Source organism: Mercenaria mercenaria, chromosome 4, assembly GCF_021730395.1.
Source record: "Mercenaria mercenaria strain notata chromosome 4, MADL_Memer_1, whole genome shotgun sequence".
Classification (NCBI taxonomy): domain Eukaryota; kingdom Metazoa; phylum Mollusca; class Bivalvia; order Venerida; family Veneridae; genus Mercenaria; species Mercenaria mercenaria.
Window position 1 is genome coordinate 61,620,550 of NC_069364.1, and position 15,635 is coordinate 61,636,184.

General features: G+C 35.7%; 1 protein-coding gene across 2 annotated transcripts in view; it reads left to right on the forward strand.

The window, feature by feature from the left end:
• LOC123551901 (uncharacterized) overlaps window positions 1–15,635 on the forward strand; it is a 42,151-nt gene that overhangs the window by 19,827 nt on the left and 6,689 nt on the right. For both annotated transcript variants that reach the window (XM_053541448.1, XM_053541447.1), the window contains exons 5-14: window positions 1,899–4,953; window positions 5,469–5,640; window positions 7,208–7,321; window positions 9,592–9,876; window positions 10,153–10,212; window positions 11,492–11,601; window positions 12,286–12,334; window positions 12,600–12,713; window positions 13,324–13,410; window positions 14,167–14,583. In XM_053541448.1, coding sequence (XP_053397423.1) covers window positions 1,899–4,953; window positions 5,469–5,640; window positions 7,208–7,321; window positions 9,592–9,876; window positions 10,153–10,212; window positions 11,492–11,601; window positions 12,286–12,334; window positions 12,600–12,713; window positions 13,324–13,410; window positions 14,167–14,583 — 4,463 coding nt within the window. The remainder of the gene's footprint in view (window positions 1–1,898; window positions 4,954–5,468; window positions 5,641–7,207; window positions 7,322–9,591; window positions 9,877–10,152; window positions 10,213–11,491; window positions 11,602–12,285; window positions 12,335–12,599; window positions 12,714–13,323; window positions 13,411–14,166; window positions 14,584–15,635) is intronic.

The window sequence follows — 15,635 nt, forward strand, 5'->3', positions numbered from 1 at the left end:
TTATTGTAAACGTTCACAATATGGATTGGAATGTACCAACAGTATTCTTCTGCTTTATTCTTGTTCTTAATTTTTGATGCGCTCATGTTTATTCAGATTCGTCAAAACATTGCTACCGTAAATCTTTTCCATCTTTTCTAGTCAGAAACCACTTGCATAATTGATGAGTTTACAGACATTTAAGGTTGTTCATTTGATGGCTTTATACCAAAATAATTCGATTCATTTGGCTGTTTGAAAGTCTTTGAAAGTCCTATCTCCTGAATCTTAAGTATTGCTACAAAAGCAGTTTAAATTGGCAGAAAATTTTCTTTGATGATTTTTTGAGTCGGCTAAAGGCTGAAAGCCTTTTGACGAGTCCTTGCTATCCAACGATTCTCTAAATGGACCAAATAACACAGTGAAGGGATGTAGTTCCATTAGATTTCTCAAACTTCAAACAGTTCACTGCATGAATAAAGTTAAGTGTCAATTCCCTTTGCTATGACCAATATACGATGTAATCTGTCATATTTATGACTTGTAATTGTGCAATTCTCGAATGAAACTCATTAAGCATAAATGTGCATTTTAAGAATTGCGCAGGCTTACAAAGCTTGGGTAACATCCAGCGAAAGACAAAAAAAAAAATAGTTCCACAGGGCTCCAGATAAGATGCGTATTAGCGTAAATTACGTATAGAAATAATGCAAATACGCATGTCTAATAATTTCTAAGCGTATAAAAACGTATATAAAATTACAGAAACGCACATAATGCTTTTTTAAAAACAAAATCTGAATCGTCTGGATGCGTTAGGTAACATAGCCGATCAGCCTTAATTCTCCCACATTGAACGTAAACACGCATCGTATGATTTCTATAAACTTTGCGTGGGTTGAATTTTGCAGTCAGTAAACGGATAAATTATCGGAAGAAGAAGCTCTTACTGGTTTGTTTAGTTACTACTGATATTAAAAATGATTTTAATTCTTATTTTTCGAGAAATAAACAAATCGGCGAAACATTAAATTGTATTTTCTTGTAGTTTTTGAAATCGAAAGTAGATCGTCTATGTTTGGCTGCTTTCACGAAACGAAATAACTTTTTTATGAAAAGATTTAAATAAGAGGTAATTTAACCGTAAACTTCAATGTCAGATACTGCCAATTGCTGCTAAATGTCTTCGTATCATCACAATTTGTAAAATATATTGTTCAAACTGGAGAAAAGTGTAATCGTATCCGGATATAATATTTTGGGTAAATATCGAGCTGTGTTATGAAATTTTAAGAAAACAACGAAAAGCAAACTGAAACTGGTAGACTATACTGTCAGTACATCAATCATTAGCCGACTCAGGCCATTCAGGCCTTTGATTAAAGGATTACGTCATTGAGCTGTAAAAGTCATGTGTGTGATCTAGGGTAACCATAGCCCTATATTTATTATGTATTAATATGGCACATACTACCAGGGGCCTCCGTGGTTGAGTGGTTAAGGTCGCTGACTTCAAATCATTTGCCCCTAATCGATGTTGGTTCGAGCGTCTTATGAGGAAGCCATCGAGCTGGCTTACGAAAGGTCGGTGGTTCTACAAGGTGCCCGCTCGTGATGAAATTGTGCACGGAAGGTCACCCGGGGTATTCCAACACAATCAAAGGTGGAAAGTCGCCAACGACCTAAAATTGTGTCGGTGCGACGTTAAACCCAATACATAAAATAAAATAAATGCACATATTACCGCTTTTCATGGTTTGCTATATCGATTTTAAATATGATACAAATGATCACTAATAAATTGTGTCCTGTTATCAAACTGTAAAATGTAAATTAAATATAAATCATTAAAACTTAAGTAAGGGTTCATAGTTTAAAATTAACTATAAGGCATATGACAGTTATTTATATTTGTGCAGTTACAGTCATCTTGCATCACAGATACCGAGCTCACAAAGGCAGAAAAGAAAAAGGCAGAAGAAAAAAATGAATAGGACGTCTAAGCAAACTATTAACAATACAACCGAGAAGAATGTTAATGGGTCATCCAAACAAGATAATAACGAGGCAACTAAACAAAATGTGATTAAGGAATCCAAACCAGATGATAACAAGGTATCTGAGCAAAGTGAAAATTGCAGGATGTTATTGTCAACAAATAGAGAAGTTAGTAGTGCATCAACTAGTGTTACATGTGTTTCTCAATCATCGCAAACTGAAAATCCAGCAGCAGGATCAGAGAATGAGTTGTGTACGTCAGCAACTCAAGTTAAGCAATGCAACTTTTCATATGAGGCAGACTATATAAGACAGGAAGAAATAAAAATAATTGAAACAGAAGATTATACTTACCAGTCCAATAATAAGTCCATAGAAAATGAAAGAGTTATTTTATCACCTCCAGTACTTGAAGATTTATATGACTTGTTGTCTGATAGCGACTGTACAGATAGAAACGTCACTATAGAAGTCTCACCATCACTGAATATGATGAACGATTTTGATCAGGAGCAAACTTTGTCTTACCTGAAATTGCCAGACCCCTCTATTCATGATACAGAGGAAACATTTCCAAAAGGGTCGCAAAATATTCAGAACGGATGTGGATTATTTCACCATGAACAATACACATACACAACGGGATATCCCTTTAACACTGTCAGTACAGAGCCTCTTACACGAACATTTTCTTCACTCGTAACTTCTAGAGAAGATGAAAGATTTTCAGAGTATGAATATACAGAAGACGTTAATGTAGCGAGGAAACATTTAAACGTCAAGAAAAGTTCTTTTGAAAATAATGCATGTTCTGAAAATGAAGGAAAGGACTGTGTAATGAACATGTACAGTGAGAAACAAGTTCCAGAAAAAGATGAATTCGAACACAATCTTACAAATAAAAAGGAACTGATGAATCAGGCAAGCGGGCAGACAAGTGTCATTTTACATTTTAAATCTAACGAAGAGAGTGGCAAAAATGAGAAGCTGCCAGAAAATGTTTCGGCAGCTGAACAGAATCGAACTGAGAAATTATTTAATACTGTTTTAACTTTAGAACAGGCAGAGATACCTCTGGAAGATGACAGCGAATTATGTAATGCTGAGGATAGTTACTTAGCAAACTCTGATTTAGACACAGCCAGGGATGCGGATCACAATGACCATGATTTATGCCAAGTTAATATAGAAAGCTACCCCTCTGATAGTGGAGTATCAGGTCATGAGTCAGCACATCAAAGAATTATAAACATAGTTGCAACAAACATATTGTCGAAGGAAACTAAAACTAAAGAAGCAATTGCACATGATATAACTTCTGGACCAGATTTAACAAATAAAGATGACAAAAGATCAGATGACATTATGTCAGATAATTGTAAAACAATAGAAGAAGCAGTAGAAGAAAATAATTGCACTGAAAGTAAAGAAAATCATATCCAGTTAAGTAACAATTTGTTAGACACAAGTGGTCAAGTAGGCGAAACGTTAACATTCGAGGATGGCATAGAGAAACCTATTCGAAAGAACTATCTAAGTAAACAAAGAAAACAATCTACGCGGAGAAGAGTAAATTACAAGAAAAGTGGTAAAAAACTGTCTGAAAATCGATTGTGTAAATGCCAGAGAGGATCTCCTAATTGTTTTGAGCAAAAAAAGGAGAATAAATGTTTAAGTTATAATCAAACTGACAGCACTACACAAGTGGGTGAAACAGTTCAATTTACCGGTATAGACAGTTGTAGTAATTTGCAACAGTGTTATTTCTTGTCCAATGACCTTGTTACAGTGAATTCTAGCGGCGAAGAAAGCAATCGTCATACTAAGTCAGCTTCTGATATAAATTTGTGCCAAATGAATATTAGAGTCGTACACTGTTCGAAAACATATGTAAGCAAGAACAGGTACGAATTTGAATCAAAAGTAAAAAACAGAAAAAGACATTTCAAAGGACTTGCCAGAAGATGTAATAAGTCACCCAATGGAAGCTCTCTAGATTTGCCTTCAGTCATTAATGATGGGAAAGAAAACGGTAAAAAGAAATTTTGTAAAGTTTGTCACAAATTAAATGTTCTATGCAGAAGACACAGGAGAAAACGGGATCCCTGTCCCGAATACGGAACTTTAACTCGACAGTGTAGTACTAGATTAAACTCAACAAAATGTAGAAATTATCATACAAAGAAAAAGGAAAATAAACTTAGCAAAACAGAACAAGTAGTATCACTTGTTTACCAGGACTCTGGGTTTATTTCAGGAAAATCAACTAAATATGATTCTTGGCCAGCAAAGTTCCCTACATTCTGTGACAAAAGCTCTGTTAAACTGTTTCATGATTACTTACTGAAAGAAATAACGTTAGAGAAATTAAGTTTTGACTTCTTCCAACAATTAAAAGTGTTACAAGATAGTATCGAAGATATAGAACGACAACTTGTTGCAAAAGAAATCTCTAGAGAATTGCATATTGAGCATAGAAATTTCGCAATATTTGGCTTAGATTCTTACTTTGATAGACTTAATAATGGCCCACCGCCTACAACACGTGAACGGATGCAGTATGAATGGATTCGATTGGCTTCATTCCATAATTACACGGGAAATGGAAATGCATTGGCTCTTGCTAGAAATGGATTTTACCATGATCACAATGAAGGACCTATGTCCACGAGGTGCTATCTCTGTGAAGCTCGGAGCTCTGACTGGGAGATGTTTGATGACATTTCTGCAGAGCATAGAAGACAATCCCCAAATTGCCCTTTCCATGATAACAGAGAGGAAGAAAGCATGAACATTTCAATAACAAATGGAGACAATAGTGAAATCCCAGCTAGATCTTCTCCAAGTTCTATAGGCATAGCAGGGACTTCTTCTGTCACTTCATCATCTTCTACGAGTACAGGTGCTGCAGCTATAAGAGAAGTTTCAAGCAGTTTCCAAGGAATTAACATTACCCAGACTCGTGTTGACAATAGTGTAAGTTTATTTTATATGTACAATATAATGTATGTTAGTTCAATAAGCGGAGGACAATACTCTTACAGATATCCCCCCTATTTATTGACTAACATAGATTTAATACCTAGTGCATTCAATGCGTGCGTACACTCAATGCGAGAGATTTAATGCCGACCTTGGCAGACACGCTAACTGTGCATCTTCAGCGAAAATAATTCTTTGAAAACGGTTGCCGATTACTAGTAAATACATAACAGTATTAGATAAACAGTAACCGTTTTGGCATTTGTTACATGTTTTGCACTAGCCCTTGATTAAATAAAATATGATAGTTACATCCAAGCCATTTAGTCACAAATAAAACTAATTTCAGTTTTTTTAAACACAATAATCTAGTAACTTTTTCTACTTCGTCCTGTTTGTATACTAATGAAAGGTTTCAGAAATGAGTTTGGTAGAAAATTGCTCTAATTCATTTCAGTTTCGAAACTACTGTAATGCAAACGAATAACAAATTATATGTATTTCTTAAGGGAGGAGAAAGCATTCCACATCAGCCAACAGAAGATCCAGAGAGTAGAGATCGTTCCCTGCTGGCATTGTCTCAGCCGCGTACACAGCGAGCCCTTGGGCGGACAGGGTACTCTTATTCCACTATAATAGCACCAAGAAGAAATAATGTTGCTGCAGGTGCTATAAGTAATGGTAAGTACAAAGCACAATTACTCAGCTATCATCAACACGATCAAGACTCTGTGGCCATGTGGTTAAGGTTGCTGTCTTCCAGTCACTTTCTCCTCACCAATAAGGGTTCGAAATCTTCCTTATGATACAGGGCTTACAGAAGGTCAGTGGTTCTACCAAGCTACTCGCCCATATCTGAAACAATACCCGTAGGGGCACTTCGGGTCTTCCTCCACCATCAAAGGATGAAAAGTCGCCATATGACATATGAAATATTTCAATGTTAGTCTAATTCAACAAAAGAAAGACACAGCATGAAGAGGAAACAATGCTACATGTGTTTGAACTAATGCTAAGTACAGGACACTTACTGAACTATATCACAGAACAAAAAAGAACCAAACAGGTACTAGAAACAAGTATACTCAACTACCTTAGCAACAAGATGAAACAGTGCCTATAGGTGCAAGAGGTAAGAGGTTATACGTAAAGGCCGCTTATACTCGACTGTCATTATACGAAGAAGAAACATGTCGCTACATTTGCTAGAACTAATGTTAAGTAAAGGACAATCTTACTCTAAAATCTTATCACCAAAGGCAAGCAGAATGGATGTTGCTACAGACTCTAGAAGTAATGGTAAATAAAGGGCACTCACTGAACTATATTAACACCAAGACGAAACAATCCAGCTAAAGGTGGTAGAAGTAATAGGTTAAGTATAGGGCACTCATATTCAAGTGTGATGGCAGCAACATGAAAGAAATGTCGCTCCACATCCAAAAGCTGGAAAGTCGCCATATGACCTATATTCTTGTTGGTAAACCCCGCAAAAAACCCAAAGAAAAACGGTGCTAGAAGTAATAGTCAGAACAGGCCACATTTACTCAACTGTTAATGTATTAACAATTGTAATGGTGTTAACAATGCCCCAACAGATACTAGTAGTAATGGTACGTACAGAACACACTCACACTACTAACATAGAACCAAGAAGAAAAAATGTTTCTACAGGTGCCAGAAGTAATGGCAAGTAGAAGACCACCCTCACTCTACTTAAGAGGAAATAAAGTCATTACATGTGTTAGAAGTAATCGCAAGTACATGACACATTTACATGAGTGGCATTGTACGTAGGAAAAACAATGTCGCTACAGGTAGTGCCAGAAGTAATGGTAATACGGTACACTTTTACCCAGCTATATGATAAGGAACAGTGCCATTGCATGTACCAGACGTAATGGTGGGTACAGGACACTTGACAAAATATCAAGATATTAATAGGTTCTAAAGAAGAAGTATAGTCAGAGAGCCATGTATCGCAAGGTAGGGACGCAGCAATAAGAAAATCTTGTATATACCTGTTTCAGTTAAATGTATTTTTACTTAACCGGGATGGATATCTTTAATCTTATTTTTCAGGTAAAACAGTAATTCTTTAATCACAAAAGTTGACATCATGAAGACGTCGTTGTTATGGACCGCATTGCGTACGTATTTTACAAAAATAGTATAGTCAAAAAGTAGTAATGGTTACTGTGGTAAAAGACAATATATATGCCTTACTATTTATTCTTTTTATTTACAGTTGGCATTGATCCTTTGAACAGTGGCTCCTCGTCTTTACGTAGAGAGGGTCAACTACCAAGTACCCGCCCCTCCTCCATACTGGGTGGGCCAGTGGGAGCCGGTGCTTTTTCAGGTAATTTCATGGTCTTCATGATTAGTGGATTGGCTGAATAAGGTGAAGTTTTCGACAAGTGGTGACACGATGATATTCAGAAACCTATCAGTCTTTACAGAAACCTATCAATCTTTACAGAAACCTATCAATCTTTACTTTTTTGACAGAATGTATACGTGTTATTTGTATAAACATTATACTCCAAAAAGTATATGGGTGGCTATGTTGGAGTCACGCCTGTCCGTTGGTCCATCCGTCTGTCCATCGTGTACACTTCATGTCCTCTTACCCACTGGGAAGATTTTCATTAAACTGGCATCAGTTGTTAACCTCACCAAGATATGTGCAAGGTCAAGCTAAAGTTTAAGGGTAAAAGATCGGATGCCTTAACTCGTGTGCACTCAATATTGCCCAATCCGCTGGGAGGATTTTCATGAAACTAATATCCAATTGTGTACCTCACAAAAACGATCCAGATCAATGGGCCCGAGGTGAAAGTCAAGATTGGAGCCGAAAGATTAAAAACTTTGCTTGTGTCCACTTTATATTGTCTAAAACCACTTGGATGATTTTCATAAACCAACATCAGTTATTTACCTCACCAAGATGATGTACAGAGGAATAACCAAGGTCATTAGGTCCATGGCAAAGGTCACATTTGGAAGTCAAAGATAAATAATCTACACTCATCTCCGCTCCATACTTAATTTCTTTACCGCTTGGACGATTTTAGCCTTACTCTCAGCCTTGTCTCAGCTTCATATCATCTAAACTACTTGGATTATTGTCATGTAACTAGGATCAGTCAGATGTTAACCTAATCAAGACGGTGTGCACGGTGTACGATCCAAGTCATTAAGTCGAATGTCAAGGTCACACTAAAAGGTCAGAAATCAAATAGCTTAACTTTGTCTTCTCTATATCCTCTTAACCACTTGAAGATTTACATAAAATTAAAATCAATATTTAACCTTGCCAAGAGGACATACAGAACACATAAATCATGTCACTAGGTCTAAAGTCGAGGTAACACTTGAAGGTCAGAAGTCAAGTACCTAAATTTCATGACCCCTTCATGTCATCGCCATATCGTCTAAGATTTTTATAAAACAAGCATCAGTAATGAACATCATAAAGACGATGCAGAGAGTGCAATTATCCAGGTCATTAGGTGCAATTTAAAGTCACACTTAGATGCCAATAATCAAATACCTTTTTAATTTGTCTCAGCCCCTAATTTTCTTAACTTCTTAAAATATTTTCATAAATCTAGCATTAACTGTTAACCTCATTCAGAAGACATGAAGAATAAACAACCCAGTCACTAGGTTCAAGGTCAAGGTCACACTTTAAGGTCAGATGTCATGATCTCGAAAATCTTGGTTTATTTTGAATTTCTCATTAAACAAGGATTTGGGTGGCGTATTTTCCATTGTAAATTTCGGCCGGTTTTGACACTGAATATAACTTAAGTTTGTTTTAACACTAATATAAAAGTGTTGTTTTTTTCAAAATTGTAACTATGCCAGTTTTATACATTTTTGGGAATTTCACTGACTTTCATAATTATATCTAAAATTTTGAAAAGATCATACTGCCACCGCCGGATGTATTGTTTATATCCAGCAGTGATGCATTGTTTATATATAACAATGATGTATTGTTTATGACTGGATCATACAAAATAAGAACGAAATCCCCATTTCCCCTAAAAATAACTATTACGAATGAGATGAAATCCAGTTAGATATTTTGTATTATATTTTGCACTCTAGGTAAATTACTGGAAACTTGCCAAGGCCTATTGCATTTCATCATGTTAAAGAGATAAAGATAAATACCAAAAAAATTTGTTCTCTATTGCTGTTAAATATTTTTCATTCTTGTTTATAGTTATAATGGAATGATATCACCAATCTTTGATTCATTGATAAGCACAGTAATAGTACTTAATAAAAAAACAACAAACACAGATTTATGTAGTCTGTTTATTGACATTTCACATTCTGAGTAGAGCTTGTTATTGTATTGAAAGAGAAAATATTGACTGACTGAAATTAAAAGAGACAACTATTTTGAATAAACAGTTGTGATTTACATCATGTTCATGTTCAAATAGAAATGAAAATGTAAATAACATTCCTTTATTAGATCAGATTTTGTCCTAAATGAAATTTATCTTTGATTCAGGAAGCAGGAAGTACTGTGTTTGAAACAATTAAAACAAATCATTGAAGGTACATAAAGTAAATAAAAAAAACTGATAGAGAAATATTTTATTTTGTTAGGTTTGAGAACAGCTGGCCCAAACACAGGTGCACTTACGTCTGTTTCAAGAGCAACTGAAGGTTTTCAACAAAGCAATGCTCCATCAACGTCTACCGAAGCACGACAAACTAACCCAGCACCTGGTGCTGGGGGGAGGACAGATCCTACAATAACAGTGGTGGTAGATAATCCTAAACATCCAGATTATGTCAATATAGATTCTAGAGTTAGCTCATACCAAGGATGGCCAGATTACCTGGATCAAACTCCTAGACAGATGTCAGAAGCAGGTTTCTTCTATGTTGGTGGGTATCTTTCGTGTAAAGAAAAACATTATATGGTTTTGTGTCTGTTATTTCTGGTAAAAGTGACGAAATTTGCAAAATGAGAAAGTCACACTTGTATTAATTAGTGAGATAACTTGCATAATTTACCTTTGACACATTAGGTAGTTATGATCACCATGTTGACCTTCACTGACATACTGGAAACTGTTGCAGCAGAACGTAAAACAAAATAAACAACCATGGCCTTGTATTAGGGTATATTTTAATAACAATAAACTATTGTGTATTTTACAGGTGTTGCAGATTTCACTCGCTGCTATTGTTGTGGTGGGGGTCTGCGGAACTGGGAACCAGGTAGGTTGCATGATGAGACTTTGTTTCATTCATGTTTTGATGAATAATGTATCTAATACTGTCCATCATAGAGCAGAGTAACAAATCAGTATATTTTTCTTTGTTTGTGTCTGTTCATCAGACTGTCATGAGACAGATATTGAAATATCTAGAGCAGTAAGTGTAGATATAGACACGTGTCCTTGAAAGTACTGTACGTGATACGTTTTTGAAATCCTTTTGTTAGAATAAAGTGCAATCGAAACAATACTAACAATCATTTGTCCTTTTGCCTTTCAATAATGTAGGGAAAAACTTGATATTGTTCCTTTGAAATGGATACATTGGTGTAAGTATATTCCTCGAAATATACAATCGATCAAAATGTGTAGGAATAGGATCTGATAACTGATATATCACATGTTAGTAAACCATGACCAAGGCTACATCAGGTCTTATTGAATCATGGCCAAGGCTACACCAAATCGTAATGTACTATATGGCCGAGAATACATCATATCTTTATAAATCACAGCCAAGGCTACACCAAATCTTAATGTAGTATGGTCAAGGCTACGTCACATGTTACTGAACCATGGCCATGGGTATACACAATCTAAATGAACCACCGTCCAGGCTGTATCTCATCTTAATAAACAATATCCATTACACCAAAACTCGCTGAATTATGACGAAGGCTGCATCGCATCTTGAAGAACCGTGATCAAAGAAGTAGGTTTTGTTTCATACAGTCACAAAATAGACCAATTTGTAACTTATGAATTTGCACTGTTTTTCATGAGGCCATCATGATGTATTCCTTTAAACTTTTTTTTCGCTCTTAACCCAGGGAATTGACATACATTGTATGTTGTTTTATGTTTAAAAGTAGATTATATAATTCCTTTTATTCAGTCATAATTGCAGAAATAGTCTTTTGAGTCCTGCAAAAAATGTAAAAAATATTTCTTCAGAACCTTAAATGTAATGTCAGTTAAACTTTGTTCTGTCTGTAGTTCAATTAGGTCTGTATTGACTATATGAAAGGGAAAGAAGTCACTATGTTTGAAGGATAAATGTCTAAAACAAAATATCAAGACAATTTTCAAAATTTGCTAAATCAGAATAGTTTTTATAGTTCGTTATTTTTCAGATTAAAAAAACTTGCATATCAGTACATACCTAAATATTCGGCAGTTACTCCAGTTCTGGCTATCATTACGTATGTCACGATAGTAAAAAATAGTTACGATAATGCTTTAGATGCTGTTTTGTATTCTCAACGATATATGTTTAACAGGCGATGATCCGATGTTGGAACATACAAGGTGGTTTCCTCGTTGTGAATATGTCAACAAACTGAAAGGAGAGAGATATGTGGCTGCAGTACAGAGACGGCACCAAGAACATGTAAGTTTAGAAGTAGTGCATTTCTTTTGCTGTAGAAATATAGCGAGTCATAGTGGAGAGATGGATTGATATGTTTTAATCCAAAGAAACTGAAATAAAAGTTTTAAAATTGTGTTTTTTGTCAATGCAGAAGAATTTTAAATGAAACACATTACTTTGATGGTTTAAACCTTATCCGAGTTTAAAGGAAAGATTGTTTAAAAAAGTCCTTTGGATAGCTTACACACTCAAACCTGCAATAAAGTCAGTGGGATACTTAATTAGGTTATTGATTGAAATTCAGGAATTTTAAGATGTTAAAGATGATTTTATGTTTGCTGGGTAGTAGAAATCTGAAATTTAGACACAAATGTTTAAGCGAGAGTGTCTATACCTTTTTAGTAATGGCTTTTCAGTAGAGAATCGCCCTAAACCCAACAGTGGAGAAGCCTGACTTGAAAGAATATTTAGTTATATTAACAAGGACATTGTTAAAAAAATCAACAACAAAAATCAATCCATACAAAAACTGATTTGTTCTTAGCTATAAGCTGACAGTTGTCTCCTGTGAATCAAAGGTGACGGACAAATGACTTCAGACATACTGTCTACTATTAAATTGTATTGGAGAACATTTACAGTTATTAGAAGTCATGTGCTTTGTATTTGAAACAGTTAGTTTTTGCAGTTTCACTTGTTTTGCAGATGGCTGAGCAACAAAGACAACAGATAGAGATTGCACAAAGACGAGATGGTATGTTACATTATTTATTTTAGATACTCCAAGAACATACTGCACTTTATCATGTCCTATTTGAAATATTCTTTACTACATATCTGTACTGGATAGCAAAACAGTTAGAGCACTTTAATTGAAATAGTAATATTATGAACCATTTTCAGAGATATTTCTTAAGTCCCAAAATATCCAAGCTCAGTAAGAAGTGATTTTGATAAATGTAATCTATATTGCTTTTAGCGTCAGAGCTTAACATTAAAAATTGTTGTTGATATTTTAGAAAATCGTAATCCTCCCGATCCAATGACAACTGAAGCTGCCGCTGTTATGCGGGAGATGGGATACTCTGCAGATCGAACAAGGGAGGCGATTTTAGCTGTTAGACGACAAACAGGTTTGTCTTGCATTTCTTGCATCTTAATTATTTAGTGTCAATATTATGAAATAAAAAAGTAAACAAAAAGGCAAATGTGCTATTATTTGATACTCCTGTTCGTAATTGTTATCTACAGATTCTTTTAAATTGTGTTTATCAAAAAAGATGACAGCAAATTCAGTAACTTAGGGATAGATTATTATGTCTCCCGCCACAAAATGGTGCGGGGACATATTGTTTTTGCGCGGTCCGTCTTTCTGTCACAAAGTGTGTCCACGCAACTCGTATGACACCATACGGCGGATTTACACAAAACTTCTGCCAATCCTAGTTGTGCATATCATCAGCATGTTCCGGTTCAGATATTTTTAAAAGAGTTCTTGCCCTTGATTTGTCGTAATTTACATTGTCCACAAATCTTTTCCAAGTTGCTGTGCATATCATCGGGATGCTCTGGTTTAATGATTATATTCAGTGGGGTTATGACCATTGATTTGTCGACGTCTGTGATGTGTGTGTTACTTCTCTTTTACCGTGAACTCTTGAAAAACAATCTCTAGTTTAAAGATGAGCAGTTTAAAGATCAGCACATGGTATGTTTACCGGTTTATGTTGTTTCTGACTACAGGATCATCAATGGTCACTACCCAACAAGTTCTAACTTGGTTACTGGACGATGAAGAGAGGAGATTAACTGGTAATTCAAGCAATACAGGTAAGTTATTGTATAACTGCTGACACTGGAATGACTGGTCCTAGTGCCTGCTGCAAGGACTTGATGAATTGTAATCTTCTATCGGAGCATTTAGAATCTTTAAGCATTATAAGCATTGCTATGTTGAATGCCCTGTGACGCCCTCTTGATATATTTAAAAGGAGGGGCTGCCTTGGCCCAATGGTTATATTTGCTGACTGAGTCACTATTACAGTGCAACCTCTGTAGAGCAGCACCCATTGGATATACAAAAATTGACTGTTATGTAGAGGTTGTTGTTCTGGAGAGGTAAATTTGATAGTATATTTCAGCTTAGGAAAATTTTGATGATGTTGTTATAGAGGTATTTGCTAAAGAGAGGGCCGCACTGGTGAAGTGGTACTGTATTGGTTTTAATCTAACTGGGATCAAATACGTCTCATGGGAGTAAACTATCCAGCAGGCTGACATAAAGTCACTGTTTATAAACAGATACCAAGTTAAAGCTGGAAAGTCACTTGACCTAAACTGTAGTTATACATGTACAAACAAACGATTTTTTTTAAATGAGAAAAGTTGGCAGCTTGGATGTTTTTCAGAATTTTTGAAATGCATGAATAAAATTAGGCACTCCATTATATTTTCATCGCTGAATTTTCTTATTATATATTTTTAAATATAATAGTTAATTTAAACTCGACATTGAAGAAAACAATTTAAACATTACATGATAATACGAATACCTTATTTGTAAGTGTTTTTTTTTTTTAATTTCAGAATTAGGCATTCGACCTCCACCTTTTTCTACAGCAACTTCTTTAGTAGGAACCAGCACTCCTTCCTCTGTTGTATATACAGGAACAAATATCCCGTCTTCAATTGTACACACAGGAACCAGTATAGGAACTTCTATTGTGAACACGACTTCAAGCATATCTACTGCAACCTCCATAGTCAGTGCTGGTTCTGCTACATCTACTGTGAGTTCATCATCAGCTTCTATTCCAGCCGAGGTCCAACAGTCTGTCACTTCAGCTTCTGTTACAGCAGGAGGAAGCTCATCGGCATCTCAGAACCAGCAGACTGGTTCAGGAAATAGTTCTAGCTCTAATTCAGCTAGTAGAACAAGCATCGAGAAGCAGTCTGGAGCATCAGGTGATGCCAGTGAGGAGTCAAAGTCCACAGCCAAAGAAGGTTTGTCATTTGTCTGGAGTTTCAATTAAATTTTTTATCTTGTTGTTCTTAACAATTCATAATTTTGGAAAGCATTCTAAATATCATTCAAAACACATAACATTTTCAGAAGTATAAAAAGGATGATTGAAGTTGAATGACTATTGCCGAAGACAGTTGTTACCCTAAGATAATTATAGAAATGTTATTTTCTTCTTTTTAGCCCACCATCATCAGATGGTGGGCTATTCAAATCACTTCCGTTCGTCCGTTAACAATTTCTCGTTATCGCATCTCCTCAGAAACTACCAGGGGGATTTTGACCAAACTTTGTCAGAATGATGATGTATTTGTACCCTAGTTGTGTCCCCCTGAAAATCAGACTGGTTCAACAACTTTTAGTGAGTTATGGTCCTTTGTTTATTTCTATAATTTACATAGATTTATATAGGGAAAAACTTTGAAAATCTTCTTATCCAAAACCACAGAGCTTAGGGCTTTGATATTTGGTATGAAGCATCATCTAGTGGTCCTCTACCCAGATAATTCAAGTTATTTCCCTGGGGTCTAATATGACCCCGCCCCGGGGGTCACATGGTTTATATAGACTTATATAGGGAAAAACTTTTAAAAACCTCTTGTTCAAAACCACAGGGCCTAGGGCTTTGATATTTTGTATGTGACATCATCTAGTGGTCTTTTACTAAGAATCTTTAAATTATCCCCCTAGGGTCAAATATGGCCCCGTCCCGGGTGTCACATGGTTTACATAGACTTATATAGGGAAAAACTTTGAAAATCTTCTTGTCCAAACCACAAAGCCTAGGGCTTTGGCATTTGTAATGTAGCATCATCTAGTGGTTCTCTACCAAGTTTGTTCAAATTATCCCCCTAGGGTCAAAAAAGGCCCCGCCCTGGGGGTCACATGGTTCATATAGACTTATATAGGGAAAAGCTTTTAATATCTTCTTGTCAATAACCTACAACACTCAAATTTGGACCACATGTATGGTTTTGAATGGCAAGATGAACCTTACATGAGTTGACCTTGATTTTGACCTAGTGACCTACTT